Genomic DNA, 22,877 nt, shown 5'->3' with positions numbered 1-22,877 from the left:
ATACTTTGTAACTAAGCCATCTCTTGTAATTCTCTTCTCCAAGCTAAATAATAGCCATTTCTTTGGCCTTTAACCAGCTGTATCCCATTTTCCAATTCTTTAATCTTCATGGCACTCAGCCCCAAATTCCCAACAGCTCTTAAACTGTTGAGTCCACAACTGGCACCATGTTCAGTTAAGGGTCTGGAAAAAGGAAAGCATAATAAACAAGCTTATCTCATAGTTCTTACTTGTTTTTTTAATTATTCACCCTCAACAAGTGTACTCTGCAAACCTAAGTGCTTCTTGTCCACCCCGTCCTCCTATTCTCTATCATTATTCTTGAATATTTGAAAGTAGCATCTCGGCCGGGCGCGGTGGCTCAAGCCTGTAATCCTGGCACTTTGGGAGGCCGAGACGGGCGGATCACGAGGTCAGGAGATAGAGATCATCCTGGCTAACAAGGTGAAACCCCGTCTCTACTAAAAAAAAAAAAAATACAAAAAAAAAAAAAACTAGCCGGGCGCGGTGGCTGGCGCCTGTAGTCCCAGCTACTCGGGAGGCTGAGGCAGGAGAATGGCGTAAACCTGGGAGGCGGAGCTTGCAGTGAGCTGAGATCCGGCCACTGCACTCCAGCCTGGGCGACAGAGCGAGACTCCGCCTCAAAAAAAAAAAAAAAAAAGAAAAAGAAAAGAAAAGAAAGTAGCATCTCTTGTTTGGATTATACCTGAAGTTCCGTGAACCTTCACTCACAGGCTGTCTTCTGAGATCTCGCCCACTCCAAGTTATACTCTTCTGAATGAATTCCAGTTCCTTCATGTCCCTCATGTGTAGAGTTCTAAACCAAATCTAACACTCCAGAGGCAGGGCTGTCATCTCTTTCAATGCAGATGTTATGCATTTACAAACTATGCCAAAAAAATTGCATCAGCCTTTGAGGCAGTCCTATTAAATACATTAATCCCTTTTTCATCAAGCTTAAATAACATCTCAAAGACAAGTAAGACCCATACATTTATTCTAGTTGAATTTCACTGTAAATAGCTCATTTTCTAAGTTCTCCAAATCTTTTTGGATCTTCATGTTACCTCAAATGCAAAAATAAGTTCCCAATGAAATCAAGACTTAATAGACATTAAAAATCATAATAAGCTAAATTAACATACATAGGTATCTAAGGCTAAAGAAAAATAACACTAGAACTAATAACAAGAAAACATTACATTCTGGGGAAATTTTACATTTCTAAAACTTAAAAACAAAATTATAAACCAAATTAGTAGTCAGAAGAAACATTTACACCATATATAGCAAAGAATTCTCTTAATGCATAGGATCTTATTTGTCCATATGAAATATACCCTCCTATAGGAAATAGGCAAAGGACAAGAAAAGACACTTCACAAGAAGAGCATTCACCCTAAATGTCAGACTTCTATATTGAGCTGCCTACCTAAAATCTCTACTTGAATGTCTAACATATAAATTTAAACACTGCCAAAACCACATTCTTGATTTTCCTCACTTAATACTATCTCCTCCATTCTCCCATGAATCCATAATCTCCTTTGGCTTTTCTCTTTCTCTCAAACCCATATCCAATAGATCAGCAAGTTCTGTTAGCTCTAACTTCAAAATACCCGCAAAATGTAAGCAGTTCTCTTCACCTCACCACTATCACTCTGGCCCTAGCTGCCATCCTCTCACCCCTGGATTATTACAAGAGCCTCCTGACTTCTCCTTCTGTGTTTTCCCTCATCTCCCTAAAATCTACTCTCAACCCAGAAGTCGAAGTAATTTCTTTTAAAAATAAGTTAGATCACATCGGTCTTCTACTCCAGTTACTCCATCGCTCATTTCAACTGAAAGCCAAACTCATAACAATGGCCTAAAGAACTCCATGCCATCTTCCCTTCCTTCTCTTTCTTCTATATCCAAATTCATTTCCTATTAACCTTCCCCCAACTAGTACTTTATATTTTTGTGGTTTGATCAATCATGTAACTTTGAAATTCCCCATCTGTAATGACTGTTATTTCTATGAGGTTTAATAGAAGGCTGGCCCCTGTCTGCACCTCTAGTTCACTCAGTGGCACATTAAAGAGTGGGGGGAACTGAATCATGAACTGTGACCCAGTGACCAACCCACTCTTTTGTCTATCGGTAGCAGTGAGCTATCAGTTTTCCCAACTCACTTCCTGAGCCTATTAATATAGAAAATCATCTCTAGAATTCTACAGCTTAGTCTACTTCTCTCTTAGTCAATATGATGGTCTTCACAGAATCCTAAAATAATCAGATTAGAGAGAACCTGGGCCTCATCTGGAACCATCTTCTCTCCAGACAAAGAAACTGAGGCCCATAGAAGCAAAGCAACCTATGTTCAGCAAAGAGAAACAATCTCAGATCTCTCTAATGACCAGCTTGGGCTTTTGCTTTAGTAAAGTACTTTACTTCATAAAAAGTAACTAGGCTGGGTGCAGAGACTCACGCCTGTAATCCCAGCACTTTGGGAGGCCGAGGTGGGTGGATCACGAGGTCAGGAGATCGAGACCATCCTGGATAACATGGTGAAACCCCATCTCTACTAAAAATGCAAAAAAGCCAGGTGTGGTGGCGGGCACCTGTAGTCCCAACTACTCGGGAGGCTGAGGCAGGAGAATGGCATGAACCCGGGACGCAGAACTTTCAGTGAGCCAAGATTGTGCCAGGGCACTCTAGCCTTGGCAACAGTGAGACTCTGTCTCAAAAAAAAAAAAAAAAAAAAAAAGAGTAACTAATGATAAAACAGAAATGAGCACTGTAAAAATATAAACGTCTATAAACTCATAAGCTAGGGCTATTTCCACATATGGCCTTCTTTAACAAATCAATGCCATATCTCTATAATGCCTTCAGTAGTTGTACTCCTCTGAATTACCTGGCAGGATATATAAATATTTCCCCTACCTCTTTTGTAATGTTAAAATAGTAAAGCAATAACATGTTCAGACATTGTGATAATAGAACTTATTTAACTGACAGAGAACTGAGAAAGAAATGGAAGGATCCGAAATAGCTCTTTAATTTTGGTTGAAGGCACTTTTCTTACGAAAATTAGTATTTCTCCAGAGTGAAATAATTTCCTATTTAAAGTTTCAGTTGGCTTGGCCTGGTTATAATGTGTGAAAGAGATTCAAATTGCTTTATTGAGGGGGGTTGCACAGAATCAAGTCCAAACAAAGCAGAATTCCCTTCAAATTGTTCCATCCAAGTTTCCTTGGTCCAGATGGCTCCAATAGCCAGCCAGAGGCCCCACCCACACCTTCCCACTCCCACTGGGTGCTGGCCTTGAACACATACTAATGACCCTCAGCTGTTTTGGCTCCCAGGCTTGCTTGTTCTTCCTGCCTGACCACCCAACCTCACATCCCCTGCAGAGGAAAAGAAACGTGGGGGAGGTAGGGAGACTGGGGGAGGGGCTGGATATTTAAGAAAAAGTCATACCTTTGGGAAGACAGGATTTGGGCTGAGTGTCAGTTTCCTACTGCTGATATAACAAATTACTCCAAACATAGTGGCTTAAAACAACACTAATTCATTACCTTACAGTTTCAGAGGTCAGAAACTGAAAGGAATCTTATATACAATTAAGGTGCCAGCCAGACTGCATTCCTTCTGGAGGCTCTAGGGGAGCTTCCCTTTTCCAACTTCTAGAGGCTCCCATTGTTCCTGGGCTCATGATTACCTCACTGTGCTCTCTACTTCCATCATGGACTCTCTTTCTCTGACTCCAACACTCCTGCCTCCCTTTTATAAAGACTTTTGTGATTATATCTGGCTACCCAGACAATCCGGACAATCTCCCATCTCAAGATCATTGAATTAATGGTATCTGCAAAGTCCCTTTTGCATGTAAAGTAACATTTACAGGAGTTAAAGATTAAGACATGGACATCTTTGAGGGACCATTATTCTTCCTACCACAGTTGTGTTTTTCTTTGAGACTACTATCAGATACTACCATAGTTACCTACACATAAAATCATACACACAGACACCAAAACACATACATGTACTAAATGAGATGAGACAATAAATAAGTCTATTATAACTTAGAGTCATAGAGTAATATCCGTGAGTATTATATCAGACTAACAATAATTCACCTCCAGTGCTTCATGCATGGGAGGAGTTTTTTTTAAACAAAGAAAACCAAGCGCTGATAGCCTGTGGAAGGCCTGCTCAGCACTCACTTCCAAACATTACCCAGGATTTTTTATCACTAAAAAGAAGACCTAACTCATTTAGCAGTGCTGTCTGAGAGCTCTGTGTCATTATGAGGCATCAGCAGATGTCAGTGTGTGAACTGCATTGGCTCTGGAGTCAGTACAGCACTTCAGCTGCCAGTCTCAGAATAAAGTAGGTCCCAGGAAAGGGGTCTGCAGGCCAACGAGGCTCACATTTATAAAACTCAGCTCACCCAGTGTAATTAGGGCAAAACTCACATGGGACCTCAGGGAAGTATCTTCAGTGAGATTAAGGAATTGAGGTGAGGAAATGCAATAAAGTCATATAACATCTTAAGTAAAACTGAGAAACGAATGGGTTATAAGAGAAATTATAAGGCAAACGTTGGCATATAATGAGATAAATACAAAAGAGGAGAGGTTAGGTTTGGAGTCTATTCCCTCAATTCAATTTCATTCAAATAGAGGCTGTCTTATGATAATTCCCTCAATTTATTCCCCCAAAATAGCCCACATTTTAAAGTGCCATCAGCTTGACCTCTGTCTCATATATTTAATTGCCCACACTCTCCATCCAGGCCAAGCTCTACTTTTGTAACTAGAATCAACGCCCTCCAACCTACCTATGGATTTTCCTCCTGAAAATATCCCCATCTTCCAAACTTTGATTTTTTTCCTTTGCCTCATTTTCATCATTATAAAAACATGCTACAATATCTCCCATTTTTTAAAAACTCTGCCTTTAAAACATTGTGCCAATTCTACTGCTCTGTGTCTCTGCTTCCTTTTATATCTCTCAGGAAAAAAAAGCATCTATATTCACTGTCACCATTTTTCTTATCTCCCACTCTATGCTTAATTCATTTCAATCTGTTGTTTGTACTATCCTCCCTGAAATCCTACTCATCAAGGTCCTCAAATACTCTCCTATAGCAAATCCATGGTCTAGTCATAGGCCTCATTCTTCTGGATCTCTTGACAGCAATAACACCCTAATAGAATGACACCCCCATGGTTTTCCTCCCATCTCACTGATCAGTCTTTCCCAAATTCCTGGGCTGGACCCACTTCCTCTTTTTCCCCTGTAAGAGAGCCCTGTGGTCAATCCCCTGCCACCTTCTCTTCTCTATTTACCTGTATTCATTTCTTAAGTGATCTCATCCACTCTTATGGTTTTGCATACATCTGCATGAAAATAAGTCCCAACTGGCCACCTCCAACCTGTCCAAAAATATAGTCTCAATTCCCACCTGCTATGGTTTGAATGTTTGCCCCTTCGAAAATTCACATTGAGATTTAATTGTTATTGTAACTGTAATAATATGTGGAGTCTTTAAGAGGTAGTTAGGTCATAGAGACATTTCCCTCACGAATAGATTAAGGTCATTATTGTGAGGAGTGAGTTAGTTACCAAGGGATTGAATTCTTGATAAAAAGGATGATTTTGATTGACTCCCTTGTTCTCCTGCTCTCTCCCACTCCACTGCTTCTCACTCACACTCTCATCATGTGATGATTTCTGCCAAAACCTTGCCAAATACTAGTGTCATGCTCTAGGACTTCCCAGCCTGCAGAATCATGAGCCAAATAAATCTTTCTCTATAAATTACTTAGTCTGTGGTATTCTGTTATAGCAACAGAAAATGGACTAAGACATGTCTATAAAATTTCTATCTCCCTGAGTCTCGCACAGCACAGTAAATGGCACCACAATTCACCCAGTTGCTCAAGCTATACTCCTTTGATTCTTCTTTGATTCCTCTCTTCCGTTCATACCCAAATTTGATAGCAATTGTAGTCAGCTTTCCATTAAGAATAACCCAGAATCTGACTTCTCCATTCTCCCATCATATCACCCTATTACAAACTACTCTTACCACTCACAGTCATGAAACAACCTCCTGTGTAGTCTCCTTTCTTCTACCCTTGACCCCATATAATCTTCTCTCTAAATAGCATTTATATTTATCCTTCTAAATCATAAAACAGATCAAATCACTGTCTTTATCAAAGTCTGTAAGTAGATTGCCCTCACACTCTGAATCCCTGTGAGTCAGCTGAAAAAATGCTGCCCCAGCAACCACACAACATCACCTTAGCTCTCTGCATCTCCAGGTGGCTACCACTTTTGTTTACCCCTTCAGCCTCCCTACTTTTTAAGAAAAACAAATTTCCCCAAGTTTGCTTTCTTTTTTCTTTTTTGAGTTCAGGCGTACACGTGCAGGTTTGTTACACAGGTAAACTTGTGTTATGGGATTTGTTGCACAGATAATTTCATCACCCAGGTATTAAGCCTAGTACCTATTAGTTATTATTCCTGACCCTCTCCCTCCTCTCACCCTCCACCTTCCAATAGGCTCCAGGGTGTGTTGTTCTCCTCTATGCATCCATATGTTTTCATCATTTAGCTCCCACTTATAAGTGAGAAGATGAGGTATCTCGTTTTCTGTGTTAGTTTGCTAAGGATAATTACCTCCCTTTTTTGATAATCTTTCTCTAGAGAGGTTTACCTGTTTATCCATCCTCTTCCCATGCAACACTAGTATAAAAAGTCTTAGCACATTACTACTTCTTCAAAATCTGGCTAGATTTTTGTTTGTTTGTTTGTTTTGTTTTGTTTTTTGTTTTTTAATTTCTTAGGAAATCTCTCTCAGAAACTTAAGCAACTCTTTCATCCTCATGGCTAAGGTATTGATGATTTCGCATTATATCTATGGTTCTTTCATTCCTTGAACAATTTCGATTCACAATGCAAACATTCTCACTCTTTCACGGTAAGAATTAATGCCTCATGATAAAGAAAATCTCAGGAAATGCTTCATTTTGGTGACAATTACAATTTGACATTCAAACATTCAAAAGCTAATTCCTCTTCATTTTATTTTGAGACAGAGTCTTGTGCTGTCACCCAGACTGGCATGATCTCAGCTCATGCAGCCTCCGCCTCTCATGTTCAAGTGATTGTTGTGCCTCAGCCTCTTAAGTAGCTGGGACTATAGGTGTGTGCCACCATACCCTGCTAATTTTTGTATTTTTTTTTTTTAATAGAGATGGGGTTTCACCAAGTTGGCCAGGTTGGTTTCAAACTCCTGGTCTCAAGTGACCCACCCACATAAGCCATGTGAATTGCTGGAATTATAGGCGTGAGCCACAGTGCCCAGCCAAAAGCTAATTCTTAATGTTTACTCTTATAAACATGCTGATAGTGACTTAACTGTAAATATTTGCCTAAAGTGCTTTAAAGTTGATTTATGTTCCCTTTACATCTCTAAAGTTTCCTTGAGCCTTAGAGGATATTGTATTTTTTAGTCAGACTATTAATATATTCCAGTGTATACATTATTAGGAAAATAACATTACCTTTAAAGGGGTTTTTAACTTGAAAGCTTCCAGAGACGTGTAGAGAAAAGACAATAGAATTTCTAAAACCAGCCCTTCATGATACTGAGAATTCACTGGACAGTATTTTTTTGTAGCAAAGATGTATGCAATTTTGAAGTAAGATAACTAAAAGCTGACTAGGACACTAACTCTATTCCCGAGCTGGCCTTAACATTCTCTTCAACTTGACTAAACTTAGGCAGCTTTCTTCCTGATGGTGGATCCTGGACCTCCCTGTTCCTTAGAGCATTTGCTTTAGAGAACTTACAATTGTAAATTCCTTCTCTGCTCCTTTGAAATGTAAATACTCTAAAAAGCTACTTGTCAATTTTATAACACAGAAATGTCTTTCTCAAGGACCTAAGAGCCACCCCTTTGAAATGTAATCATCAAGGAAGATAGTGTCCCCACTATCTTCCAGTCTCTGAGGGAGGGTATATACATAACTTTGATGAGAACCAATTAGCAAAGGGAGATGGCCTAATCACAGAGGACAACATTTGCAAACTGTGGAATAACTCAATGTGCTTAAGTCTATTGATCAATCTCCCATCTAAAGTCCTCTACTACTTGTCCATTAACTTGTCCTAGTGCTTACACACCCCAGCTCCTTTTGTTCCAACAGAGTTGAGTTCAGTCTCTCCTTCCTATGGCAGCAGTCGAGAATAAAGCTTTCCTTATCTGTTTAACTTTGCTCAGCAAAACTTTTACTTTGACACTACAATCCCAGATATACCGGAGATGACTAAGCTTTCAGTACTCACAGGCTTACCATCTTGACCAGGTTGTCCAGGGTAGCCAGGGTTCCCAGGCAGTCCAGGGTCACCCTAAGCAGGAAGCAAACAAACTTTTGAGTACAAAACAAACAGGCACATTGGTGCAGTCAGGATCAATAAAAGTTCAAATTATTTGAGGCTTTTTGTATGTTAAAAACAAAAGTTAAAAAAAAAAAAAGCCCAAAAAGCTATATTTTAAATGCTTACTTAATAAATAATACATCTTATTATATTGAACTTTCAATGATTTATTTATGTGACCACACCAAGTATAACTATAGCAAGTAAAGTATTTTTCACTGATGCAAAATGTGCATATTTATGGTAGGATACATTTTTAGAATTCTGAACAAACTGTAAAGTGTCATAGCAAATATGGTCTCCATGATAGCAATATTTGACTCATAAGACTTTTTTTTTTTTATTTTTTTGAGATGGAGTCTTGCTCTGTCATCCAGGCTGCAGTGCAGTGTTGCGATCTCAGCTCACTGCAATCTCCACCTCTCAGGTTAAAGAGATTCTCCTGTCTCAGCCTCTCAAGTAGCTAGGACTACAGGCATGTGCCACCACATTTGGCTAATTTTTATATTTTTAGTAGAGATGGGGTTTCACCATGTTGGCCAGTCTGGTCTCAAACTCCTGACTTCAAGTGATCTGTCTGCCTCAGCTTCCCAAAGTGCAAGGTGAGCTACCGCGCCCGGCATATAGACTTCATTATATCCTATAGGTTCTATATATACAGGTATCGATGTCCTACAATACAACTTAACTCATATTTATTTTTAAAATAGTCTGTAGACCATGTGATCTCTCATGTAGAATTCAAGTTTAAAGCTGCATAACTATCATTTCTTTCAATCCTATAAGTGTGTTGCTGTGTTACTTTGTCTATACTTGCAATCTCAAATTAATATAATATTACTATGAGAGCAAGGCCCAGGCCAACCAACTCTATTCCAAGTCCCATAATCCTTGAATACATGTAATATTTGAATGAAGAAAAAAAAACCTTTATCCTCAAAAACCTAAGATCTTTAAAGAACACTGTTTAATATCACATGGCAATGAGCTCAATCACACTCTATGGAACACTTCCATGTTGCCCAATGGCCAGTACTGACCATTCAGGTGGCCACCATCCATGTAAAAACAACATGAAAGCAACACTTTTTGTGAGGTAAGGATGTTTTATAATTTAATTCTATGAAACACTAAAAAATATCATAGGTATCTATCTATGAATTCGTGAAATCTAAATGGAGCATCCTGCTGAAAAATAGGAAGTCGCTGCCATAAGTATCAGGGTGTCCCTATAGAGAGGCACATGATTTCTATTAATTCTTCACTTTGGGGGTTTTTTTGTTTTGTTGTGTTTTTTGAGATGGGGTCTAACTCTGTCACCCAGACTGGAGTGCAGTGGTGTGATCACAGCTCACTGTAGCTTCAACCTCCCAGGCTCAAGTGATCCTTCCACCTCAGCCTCTCAAGTAGCTGGGGTCACAGGTACAAGCCATCATGCCCAGCTAATTTTCATATTTTTTGTAGAGGTGGGGTCTCACTATGTTGCCCAGACTGGTCTTGAACTCCTGGGCTCAAGTGATCCTCCTGCCTCAACCTCCCAAAGTGGTGGTATTACAGGTATGAACTACTGAGCCTGACCTCTTTACTATTTTTTGTCAAGAAATCATTCACATAGAAATCAGTCACCTACCCTGTGATTAAGGTATTATTATAGAGCCAAATTTCATGGAAATACTACTTCAGACTCCTGGCTAGGGAGATTTGTTCCTGAAACAACAGGAGAAAAAAAATGGAAAGAACTAAGTGAACTCTAATAAGGAACCAATAAAGCAGGGATGAGCTGTTCACTTAGCAGCTGCCCCCCAAGAGGCTTAGCTTGAGGAAAGGCTGAGAAGAAGGCAAATGTCATTTTTAAAAGACAGAAAGAAGAGTTGTAAATCCAAGGGGGGGAAATAATTCTGAACCATGTAATGTCTCGCTGAATAAATATAATTTGTATTTCTAATCCAAGGACTTGCAATGCTGGCTGGGCATTAGGAAACAACTTTGTCTCTAGGAAGTTAGAATTTCTCTCTTATTTTTGAGAAGGTGCACATTAATCTCCCTGCCATCCTTCCTTATCCATGTGCTGACTGGACTTGTCGCCTTTCAAGAAATTCCAACTTTTTCTTCTCCCTGGAATAAATTTTTTTCTCTTTTTCCACTCTAGAGCTAACACAAGAAAATTCTCCTCACTGTATCTTTCTTGTTACTCCATTTTTTCCTGGTGTCTTTTTCTACTGAAATGTTACGACAGCTCTTAAATCACTTATTCATAACTAGTGTTTTCTCAAAGTTTTCTTTTAGTTAGTCTTCATTTATCATTTGGATTGAGACTGTAGCAAAGTCTGAATTATTATTATTATTATTTCGCTCTGTCACCCAGGTTGGAGTGCAATAGCATGATATTGGCTCACTGCAACCTCCACCCCCCAGGTTCAAGTGATTCTCCTGCCTCACCGTGACTCCCAATTAGCTGGGATTACAGGCATGCACCACCATGCTCAGCTAATTTTTGTAATTTTAGTAGAGACGGGGTTTCACCATGTTGGCCAGGCTGGTCTCAAACTCATAACCTCATGATCCGCCCACTTCTGCCTCCCAAAGTGCTGGGATTACAGGTGTGAGCCACCATGCCTGGCCTTACTTATTTTTATTTTTATTTTTTTGGTACAATGCTGGGTATCAAGTAGAGATTCAATAACTATTTTTTGTCTGATGTGCTTCAAATACAATCTGTCATTGACCCACTCATTTGTAGAATATTAATTATCAGCAAAACCTAAGATATCAAAAGGATTTGAGAGGGTTTAATCTCTATCATCATCAGGCTGAAATAAAAATTTGGCACAGAAAAGGGACTTGTGATTTTTATGCTACATAAAATTTTGAAAAAGATATTTAATAATAATGTTTCCAGTTAATCAAAATTAAGTTCCCGAATGAAAAAAAATTACCCACAAGATAAATCCAATGTGACTTCATAAAGACCATAACACTGGTCAACAGCCCCAAGAAGAAAATAATTTCTTGTAGGTTCTGCTATTGCTGTTAGATTTTACTGGTTATTTTGATTATTGCTGTCACTAAGTTATTTGCAAAAACTCAGGTAGGTTTGGTATTGTTCCTATAAAACTGGAAGGATAAAGTAAAATCCTAATTACTATAGCTGAATGGAGAGAAGGCCAATTTTATTACTCTTAATAAAAGCTGACACTCAACCTTTATTGACTGTTATGCACTAAGCTCTGGTCCAACAGATTTGCATATATTGAGTTACCAAATTCACGTAATAATCCTATGAAGCAGATACTTTTATTATTCCCATTTTCTATGTAGGAAAACTGAGGGCCAGGGAAGTTAGGGAACTTGCCCAAGGTCACACAGCAGTGATAGAGATGGGATTCAAACCCAACCAGTTCAGCTCCAGGGTCCAAGCTCTTAAACACTACCATTCCTGTCCACAGTAATACACTGATCAGAACCAGACTGAGGAATACTAGAAAATTTAATATGGAAAAAATTCCCCAATACATTAAATTAGACACATGACTTATTATTACAAAACTGTGACTAAGTTCCCAATCCACCTTATTCTAATTTAGTTGAAACATTTGTACATTTTGAGTTTTCAAAACTATGTACTCAGCTGAAAAGCAGTATCTATTTATGTTTATTTGAATTTGTGCCACTGGATTTTTAAGTTGTTGACAGGAGTGGAAATGTCATGGACTAAACTAAAACATCTCTGAATATGGTCTCTTAAGTAATGTAAATATAAATAAAGTATGAAACAGTTGTGCTTATAAAAATAAGCTAATATTTTAAGTTGTTCATCCAAGGCAAAACTTTGGAATTCTTCATATAGGCCCAAATATGATGTTTATAAGCCTTCATTTCAAAAACCTTATGCTTTCATGCTACCCCTCTGGTCTCCACAAGAACATCTGACCTAAGATGTATTACATTCTCCAAAGCCAACCTCTTTCCTCCCTCAGAACCCAAGTACCACGCCCTGAATCTAGAAGGACTCTACTCAGTCTGAAAATTTTTAACATAAAAATGTAAACACCTTTGGCCCTTGAAATTTTCCAAAGGCTTTTGTGTTATAGACAGAGGGTACCTTGATAGTCCCAATGAATCTCTAATTGGCAAAATTATTAGGGTGTAACAAAAGGTATCAACAGAGATATGGCTATAGTAAAAGTGGTATCTCGGAGCAAAGAAGTTATTAAAAAATTGTCCTAAACTAAAAAAATCAAAAATGTCTTCTTTCCACTTCTGATATTTAAGATTAGAGCAAATGCAGGAGTTTGTTCCCACAAATGTTCCTCTGTCTACTGAAGTAGGAGAAGAAGCTGTCATTTGCATGCATGGGTCATTTGAAAGGAAGTTATTTGCAAGCTGGGATTGACCTGCATCTTTCTTGCAGAACAGAAGCGCATTCCACATAGGTTAAATGGGGGGAGGGGTGGATCTTATTGTTTTGACAATTTCACAATTCCTTTAACAAAAATTATTATTACTGTTAAGCACTGTGCCAGACTGGAGTGTCAAAGGAGAATTTTCTTTTTATTAACCTTTTATTAACCTTTATTGTGAACAAAAGAAGGGCTTGCATATACAAATGATTCCAACGAATTCATTAATCATTCCCTATGTTTGTCATTAGGGATAAAAAATAAGCTATTCTTCCAGGGGCTCACAGTCTAGTGACAGATAATTTTTTGATGCCTGATAAAAAGTCAATGACGTGATAAGTCTAAGTGTGGTGTACCTGTTCATTTTGACCTGGTTTTGCAACAGTGTTGTCACATTTTCCAGAAATCTAAAGAACTTAAAAAAAAAAAAAAAAAAAAAAAAAACAACTATCTTAGAATCAGCACTTCCCCATTTATCAATACAAAAATTTCTGCTCTGTTTCAGTCTCGACCCCACACTCATCTCCTAAAAGTTTTCTGGCTAACAGAAAAGCTAGATCTGTTCTTTACAGGTCACTCTATTTGATGGACTTCTGCAAAACTTTCCAGAAAGCATATAACAAAAATGGCCAATAAGCCTCAGTGGAACCTAAAGTAAACTTGTCTCATCTGTTTTAATTCAGGTTCTGTTGAACTAATTAAAACTCTATCAACTTTCAAAGCCAGGAAAGAAGTGCAACTTAGAGTGTTGCTAGGGATTCTGTTTTTTACATACAGGTCCGTGTTCTGGGTAAGGAACCACTTCCAGGATAAAGAGCCCTAAATGGATGGAAGAGTGTGTGTGTGTTCCTGTCCTCCTGCCAGATTTTCTGAAGAAAATGGAAAGCAGATCAAAAAGGCACGCCAACTTGAAGATTGGTGGAAAACTGCAATTTCACTTAGAGTAGTAGGTGGCAATAGGGCTAGATTATGACTAAGAAAAGAAAATGAAAATGAGAAACACATGAAACTTGAAAATATTAAACATTAGAGGCTTCATCAGATAAGAGAATGGGTGTGCTAAAAATTTAGTGTAGAAAGTACATGAGTAAAAATAGGTGACACTACAAGACATCTATTGGACCACAAATGACAATCAGAAAACATCAGAGGCTTCAGGTGCCTCCCAAAAGTGAACAGCCTCTTGGAGACCCTGGAGATGCTGGAAGTGGCTTGAATCTCACTGAGAGTCAGAAAAGCACTATAGGCTTTGATAGGTCAGATAGCACAGGTCTCTGATTTCTACATTATATCTAATGCAGGTCAAATTATTTTTATGTATAATATTCCAAGGTGAATAAACTATATGAATATATATTTTTAAAAGAATCTACTGGTAGGATACACCAAGGTGTCTTCCAGGTTATAGTCTCCCAGGAGTATTTTATAGGTATTTCTCCTTTATGTCAAGACATATTAAATAATAGGTGGTTACTTTAAAGACGATTTGGATTACCTCTTCTAAATGCTATCTAAAAATAATTTACAATAATACATTGATTATCATGTATTGTATTCAAATTTAAAGCCGGACAGAGATTTACTTCGAATGACAGATCAAATGTATACTTCTTAAATTCCATGTCTTTCTTTATCTTAATGGTTAGGCCTGAAATGAATAGAGAAATACACATAAAAGAAAGAATTAAATTATCTTGGGCCAACAGTCCAAAAAATAAAACTTTTTCAGTTTTGACGATTGAAACACTAATTACAAACTGACTTTGGCAGCATATATACTAAAATTGAAACACTAATCAGAAAATTCGGTCTAAATGAACATTATAATTCATATTTAACAAAAATGATTATGGTTACTTCAAGTAAGAGGTGATCAATACAAGTAAACATAATATTTTTGCTTAGGGAAACATACCTGCTTTCAAGTTACACATTATTTTATTTAGGTGATATTTTAATATAATGTTAAGTAAACAAGATTTATCTATCATGGACAAACCACTACACTTCTGAGTGTCTTACTTAGGCTGTGTCTAAGTGATGCCACAAGTAACACAACTTACTTAAAAATTTAGCCATTAGGCCATTAAGCCAGGTGCAGTGGCTCACACTTGTAATCCTAGAACTTTGGGAGGCAGAGGTGGGCGAATCACAAGGTCAGGAGATTGAGACCATCCTTGCCAACATGGTGAAACCCCATCTCTACTAAAATACAAAAAACTAGCTGGGCACGGTGGTGCGTGCCTGTAATCCCAGCTACTCAGGAGGCCGAAGCAGGGGAATAGCTTGAACCCACGAGGCAGAGCTTGCAGTGAACCAAGATTGTGCCACTGCACTCCAGCCTGGCAACAGAGCAAGATTCCATCTCAAAAAAAAAACATTTAGTCATTAATATTAAATTGCATAGAAAAATATTCAGAACATATTATGTATAAAACAACCAGTTATAAAGTAGTATGCACACAATGGCTCCAATCATATAAAAATGTATATGTACATTTGTATACAAATCAATATGTAAATGTAACTGGAACAAGTGCATATATGGAAATATGGAAATGACTAAAAGAATATACTCCCCGAAAGTACATGATTAAGTTAAATAAATGTATGTGGCTCTAACTTCAAATCAAATTCACAATAATAAAATCAATTTTAAATTTCTTACTTCATTTTTTCCATCCAAAAATTATTTTGACAAATTATGAATTCAGACATTTAAGAATTCAGACCATGTCTTAACAAATGCTCTTTCTTCATTTTTTAACAGATTCTAAGGAAGTATTGTTCTTGGGATCTAGCAGCAGTATTTGGGGAAAGAAAACAACCAAACAAATAATACTGTCTCAGTTTAATGTGGATGACAGATATCAGTTTTAGGTTCAAAAGTCTAATCTAGACTAGATTAGAATACACTTGTTTTTCTAGATAAAAAATGACTAAAACTGAGGTTTTAAACTATATAAGACATCAGATAGAAATTTCTCAACAGGATCAATGGTGATTAGGAATTGTATGGTTTACCCAGCTCTTGTTTGTGTGTTTTAACAAAAACAGCAAGTTAGGTGTTACTCACTTTGGGGCCTTGAAGTCCTGGTTTTCCCGGAGGACAAATACAGGGAGCTGGAGTTGAACCTACATCACTGGGACCATTAAGGCACTACAAGCACAAAAATGGAAACAGGCAACAAGCATGGAAAGACATATAGGTACATGCACACGTATGTTTATGCATTTCGATATTTGTGTAAAATGGTAAAAATATCCTACATTTACTTTCAAATTTTATTTAGCCCAACCCAACAGGAAATTCCAAATCACAAAATCTATAAATATTAAATACATTGAAGTTACATAAAAATGGGTTCTATTTGTCTAATATTCATACTTACAGTTGTTGGAAAAGAGCTAAATGGTCCCACAATACAAATATTACCTTAAGCGGAACAATAGTATCCAAGCTTACCTCTCCATTCTGAAAGAAAAACAACAAATGTGTTTTAAAATATTTTTAATAAAATTTATAAATTATCAGCCTAATTTACAGATATTTCACCATCCAGATTAGAGATATATGAAGTATGAAAACCAACAAGAACCAAAATATTTCCCTGTATTTATCCTAAAAAGTCACTTATCTATACATGCTACTACTCCATTCATATAGGAGAATACAGAAAGGATATATTTTTTTAAGGTGAGTAGAAGAAGATTAAAACACCAGAGCGGCTTGATATAATAGCCATGCAAGATAAAAAATATCTCCAGATGAGATTTATATGTTGTCTCGAAATTTCAGGAAATCATTTAAGAACCAGAAAAAAAAATGTCGAAACACATCTTAGCAAGTCACAAACTGCATGCATTAAAATCTTGCACTTTAGGAGAGCTTCTCCTAAAATAGTCTGTGTTTTATTACATAACATACAATTTTAAAAGAACAATCATCTTTCCAAACAATAAAAACTAGTTCAAAAATGAGAAGGTTGGATTGAAGGTGCAAAAGGCGAACAGGCCACAGAAAGTCACACCTGAGAGTAAGGAAGGAGACATTAAAAGATAAAGTGGAAGTGAGCATTCAAAATCAGCTATCTAAAGCTGTGCTTCATCATATGGGAGGATAATGGTAATTATCATATGTCAATGCAGAGACATCAATAAATGAAGTATGCACAATGAATTCTCAAATGCCATGACTTATTAACACTTTTAAAAGAGGTTTATATTTCAAGTAATAAATATCTAAAACTATAGTGCTTAAACAGTTATTTATCCAGAAAACCCATAATAAATCCTTTCTAGAAAATTCTGTTTGATTACAGATTTTTTCAATGTGCTGTTCTGTGTCTTCAAGGTTTTAGAATATGTGGATCCATACATTATTCCATTTGATAGGAAAAAAGAAGATGATGACAACATAACTACACACATTTTAAAAACTGTGGTTGACTCAAATATCACTGGGAATTCACATTGTCAAAAAGTTGTACAACACTCTACCATATTTCCACTAGCAGTAACACACCAATTTTTTGCCCAGGGGAAAGGGGATTGATTACACACACACACACACACACACACACACACACACACTATGAGATAAAATAACATTTTAGCTTATAATTTTTTTCCTCCTAACACATTAATGAAAATAGCTAAATAAATAGAAACACTGCTTATATTCTAGAACTATAATAAACTTTTACTTAGGTATCAACAAGAAAAGTATCTATTCATTATTTCACTAAGGAAAAATAATTATTTCTTGCTCTTCAGAACTGTGCTGTTTGGGGTGTTCTGTCAACATGTTTAATATACATTATTATATTGTTATATTATACATGATTATATTAAGTATAATAATGCATTTCACACACTAGCATTCAGACAAAGCATCTTACATTTTTCTGGAGTAGGTCTCATCTTGCTTTACCTGAGCACTGGAATAGTCATAGTCATAGATGATGGGAAAAATATTACTGGCCGGGCACGGTGGCTCACGCTTGTAATCCCAGTACTTTAGAGGGCTGAGGCCGGCGAATCACCCGCGGTCAGGAGTTCAAGACCAGCCTGGACAACATGGTGAAACCCAGTCTCTACTAAAAATACAAAAATTAGCTGGGTGTGGTGGCGGGCATCTGTAATCCCAGCTACTCGGGAGGCTGAGGCAGGAGAATTGCTTGAACCCAGGAGGCGGAGGTTGCAGTGAGCCAAGATCGCGCCACTGCACTCCAGCCTGGGTGACAAGAGTGAGACTCTGACTCAAAACAAAACAAAACAAGAAAACATTTTCTTGTGGTCTTTCATTCACACTCGCACAATGACTCATAACAACTTCATTTCAACTATAACCTCAAAATACGTTTTCTTCATGTAACTTCACTTCCACTAGCATTAAAAAATAAAATTAATTCTACACATTAAATTAATACTCAGATATTATCTGCTTTTTATTTATTGCTTTGAAAGTACTAAAGCAACATCTGGGAAAAAAACAATCCCTCCTACTTACAAATCCAGGAATCTCACATGCTGTCTCCCGGTTGTTCTGTTCTGGGTCACAGTAGATTCGCAACTTTTGGACATCAAACTAAAAACATAAATCCAGTAGAATTAAAGTTGAGGCACAGCAAATTGTTTTACAAGAGCAACTCAGATACATAGAAACATCCACTATGGTTAGTAATTGTGTAAGGTTTACATCACAGCATTTAACTAAAACAATAAAAATACAAAATTTTAATACTTAACATACACTATAAAGATGTGATGCGACATAACCACCGAAGAAAAATTCCCTAGCACCGAGAGCAAATCTCCAATTTTCTCCCGGAACTCAGTGAGGCTTTTTTAGTACTCCTGTATTAAAAGCTAATCTAAAGAGCACTTTGTAGGACACTTAAAAGATTTCCCAGGTTTTCTGTGTTTATCCTAATCTCGACAACATTCCTCATGGTATAGGGTGGACTCAAGAAACCATCTTTGGTCTTTGCTATTTAGTTGCCGGCATGGAGTGTTGTGTGATTAGTAGGCCCAGCACCTGTTAATGTTTAACTATTTACTACAATTTGACATGTAGCATTAATTCATAGAGGCCACATGTGTAAACACACATACGAAAATGACAGAGTCTTCTTTTAATAGAAACAGTGCAGGAGGGACATACCTTTCAAATAAAGGATTTTTCTAGACATGGCGTTTACAGACACATTTCTCCATTCAAAAACAGATACTCCAGTTTAAGAAGGTATCAAAAAGTCAAAACAAAACTTGTAGGTATAATGTGAACATACCACAATTGCTTTATTTTTAAGGAACAGTTTTGTTTGTGAAGAACCCTGACATGAATTAATCTAATTTTATCCTTGCAGCTGCAAAGACATTTTTATAGCCCCACTTACAGATGAAACTATATTCTCTTTTCCAAATTCATTACTTAAACTATGTTTATCTTGGGAAACATGAAATTAATGTTTCCTAGAAATGTAGAATTCTATCCTGAACCCAGGGGAACATTTTTCTAAATACTCTTATAAAATAGATTAAGTCCAATTCTGCATTTTAATACATATACATACACAAAATTTCACTAATGAACTGACTACATTTTGGTGAACAACTTAAGGGAATTCATAATTAAGTTACATACGATTAAATGTGGTGAAAACTATTACAAAGGAGAGCAAAAGTTTCATTCTATATAATTCTAAGAGTGAATCATTATTTATCTACCTGAACAGTTTCTTCTTTTCCAGAATATTTTCCAATTTGAGTTTGCCCACTGATCAAGATCCCTAAAACTGGATGTAAGGGCTTGTTTTCAATTTGCTGGTCATCAATATACAGAGTTACATCTTGCTCTGTTACTAAGAGACGAATTTGGTGCCAGCCTTCATCAAACAACGTCTACAAAAAGAAAGTGTGGAAGATTCATCAATAAAGCCCCTAACAATATTTTATTTTCTTTGTTCTTACTCCCTTGCTCCTAACCATTGCTGAGAAACTTCATCCCATAAAGACTGACTGTATTATACATTAATTCATCCTAACCCAAGCTGGACCTCATATGCTACCCACCAATTCTTTCATTAATCCTTATCTGAGTTCCTATTACATATTTCAAAGAAATTGTGTCAAATAACTTACTAAAGCAACTCCCTCAAAATCATAAATGAGTTTAATAATCTCTGAATCCAAATGGCTTCTCTCCTGCCTCATCTTGTTTATTTCATTGCAACTTTGGGCCCCATAACTAATCAATCTTCCTTGATATTCTCACTCAACTTTTGGGATTCAAACCATCTTGATCATTTTCATTTCTTCCTCTCTAGTTGCTGATTCTCTCTCTCTGTCTCTGAGTGTTCTTCTCCCTCAACCTACCCTTTAATGAAGGCATTCCTCATAGGTCTGTTCTGGACATTTTTCACTCTCTCTTTGACTCATTCATTCCTCCAGGCCAATTATCACTGCTATGTAATAACTCCCATGTCTACACTAACAGCCTGTACCTCTCCTACGCATGGGTCCTATAATTCTAATACTAGGTAGAATAATTTTTCAGATGTTTCACAATTAGCCCAACAAGGTATGTAACAAAATAAACTTGAACTACTCCCCAGAATTTTATACCCGACCCTGTGTCCCTACATAATAGCATCCTCTAAACATAAATTTCTTTCTTTGAGTTGCAGTAACTAACCAGATGCAGAGTTCTACCCAATATATTTATTCAACATGACTCAAATTCATTTCTTCATTTTCATTGTCACCACCATAATTTAGGCTCATGGAACTCTTGTTTTACTTCAATAATTTTCAAATCTGTCTCGATCTCTGACCCTTGCATTTCCAAGTCATCCTTCAGATCACCACTAGAATTAATCTCTCTCCCTACAGTTCTGTTAGGGGAAATGTTCCATCTTATTAATTTCTGTATCCCCAGGATCTGGCCTAATTTTAGGATAAAGTTGAAAGTATTATTTATGGACAGAAGAAGAAAAAGAAGTAGAGAAGATTGCCTTGACCCTGATACACTTATGGTCAAGACCTTTTGATGAAACACTCACTGAATGAAGTCCAAACCACATTATCTGGCTTTCCAGGCCCCTCATAAATTGGGCTTGCACCTAGATAGCTTTTTCTTCCATGCATCTTATACTCTAAACACAGAAGAGTCACTTTGCATTCTCTAAATAAAAACCCTGCATTTTATTACACACATGATGACTCAATACTGAGTCATTTATTTAATGTGCCCTTATATCCATCTCCACCAAAATGCTATACATCCTGAAAGGTCCAGTTCAAAAATTATTTCATTTGTGCAGATTTCTTCTTACTTTATTTTAGAACACATTTTCCCATCCACACTCCACTAACATTTTGTACTTCTATTTGATACCAGTTGCCTTGAATATCCTATTATAAATAAACTCCTTGAAGGTAAAAAACATGCCTTATTCGTTTGTCATTTCTTACAGAATCTGGCACATTAGCTTTAATGAAGATAGCAGACAACAAATTTTTTTAATGTAATATACCTACTAAATGAAGAAATTGCATACTTTATGTTACCATATATATTTCCTGAACTGTGTAATATGCCTTTAGATTATCATAATTATAATAATAAGCAAAACTTAATTACTTTTATTATTGCATCTGGATTCTGAAAACATGATTTTGAAAATAAACCTTTTAAAGTTTACATATTCTATTAAATGTGTATTCCATTTGGGGAAATAAAATGTCCTCCTAAATTAAGGTAAATTTCATGTCTATTATCTACCTGGTATTTAATATTCTAAGAGATATGTCTTTATGTAAATATCCTATAGAACATGGCAGTGTAAAACAGACCAATATGGACTTTGAAGTCAACTAGACCCAAAATTTAATTCCTGATGTCATCACTTATTATCTGTTCTACTTTGAGGGAGAACTTAACATACTTGAATATTAGTTCATCTGCAAAATGGGAGCAATGGTTTCTTTATTGGATGGCTATTATAATTAAATGTGCCTGGTACCTAGTAGCAGGCACTCAAAATATGTCAGTTCCCCTCAGCATTTGTCCCCATATTGATCAAGAAACAATTTTCCTTTCTTTGTTAGTTTTCCTCAACACAGAAACATTAAAATTTAAGGTAAAAATATTTCCAGTCATGTTAAAATTACAGCTCTATTTTTCCCAACACACATAAACCCAATGGTGCTTCCCCATTAATATCATAATCATGGTATTATCCCAGGCATCTTTACCTTAACTTGAGGGTTAGCAAAGGTAACCACTTGTGAGCCATTAATTATGCTGGTTGTTGTAAATAATAATATTTTGTCCACACCATTTAAGGTAACTGCTATTTGCGGCCTTCCATCAATAGTTAATATTCTCCATAAATCCCATATTTTCTTGACCTTAAATCTTTGGGTAGACACAAACACATATGATGGAGGAAGACCTTCTGGGAAAACATTGCTAGAAAAAGAAGAGCAAGTGTAAGCTTAAAGAATTCTTGACATGTCCATAGACATATGCCCCCAAAAAAGTTGTGTCAACGTATAATATATACCTTGTGAGTTCTGATAAATCAACTTTTGATGTTACTTCATATCCTTTTATCTTTTTTGGTGAAAGCTGTATTCTTTTCTTAACCTTTTTATTTACATCTAAACCTAAAAGAATATCAAATCCCCTTTCATCACGAGCTGCCACTGGAATTCGTGTTGGACAGACAGATTCTATAAAGCAAAAGCAATAAAAGTTGATTAATCATGGACAACTCAAACAAGAAAAGAAAAATCAAGGGAGAAATACTAAACAATATAGTATTCTATAATTAGAATTATAAAATCTACATATGTATACAAATGTATAGTATATAAATGTACATGAATACATTTTCTGAGAAAATGTAGAAGTATTTTACACATTTAAGAGTGAGATCTTAATATGCTTTTTTCTCTAAAAATGGGGGATAAATGTAAAACAAAAATATAAGATAAATATTTGTTAATGTGTTGTCTTTAGC

At 36.6% G+C, this 22,877-nt stretch overlaps 1 protein-coding gene across 4 annotated transcripts in view; it reads right to left on the bottom strand.

Annotated features, from left to right (window-relative positions):
• The window catches only part of COL21A1 (collagen type XXI alpha 1 chain), a 198,055-nt gene that overhangs the window by 94,252 nt on the left and 80,926 nt on the right, over nucleotides 1-22,877 (bottom strand). For 3 of the 4 annotated variants that reach the window (XM_030929568.1, XM_030929569.1, XM_030929570.1), the window contains exons 4-10: nucleotides 22,419-22,587; nucleotides 22,108-22,324; nucleotides 19,579-19,752; nucleotides 18,359-18,436; nucleotides 16,313-16,321; nucleotides 15,923-16,006; nucleotides 8,354-8,416 (exon numbers count right to left, since the gene is read on the bottom strand). In XM_030929568.1, the coding sequence (XP_030785428.1) occupies nucleotides 8,354-8,416; nucleotides 15,923-16,006; nucleotides 16,313-16,321; nucleotides 18,359-18,436; nucleotides 19,579-19,752; nucleotides 22,108-22,324; nucleotides 22,419-22,587 (794 nt within the window). Of the gene's footprint in view, nucleotides 1-8,353; nucleotides 8,417-15,922; nucleotides 16,007-16,312; nucleotides 16,322-18,358; nucleotides 18,437-19,578; nucleotides 19,753-22,107; nucleotides 22,325-22,418; nucleotides 22,588-22,877 lie in introns of those variants that run through there. The other variant, XM_030929572.1, reaches the window with a different exon arrangement.

The sequence above is a fragment of the Rhinopithecus roxellana genome, chromosome 4 (genome assembly GCF_007565055.1).
Source record: "Rhinopithecus roxellana isolate Shanxi Qingling chromosome 4, ASM756505v1, whole genome shotgun sequence".
In the NCBI taxonomy this organism is placed as follows: Eukaryota; Metazoa; Chordata; class Mammalia; order Primates; family Cercopithecidae; genus Rhinopithecus; species Rhinopithecus roxellana.
The sequence above is the reverse complement of the archived record's forward strand: the minus strand, read 5'-3'. Positions and strand labels throughout refer to the sequence as shown.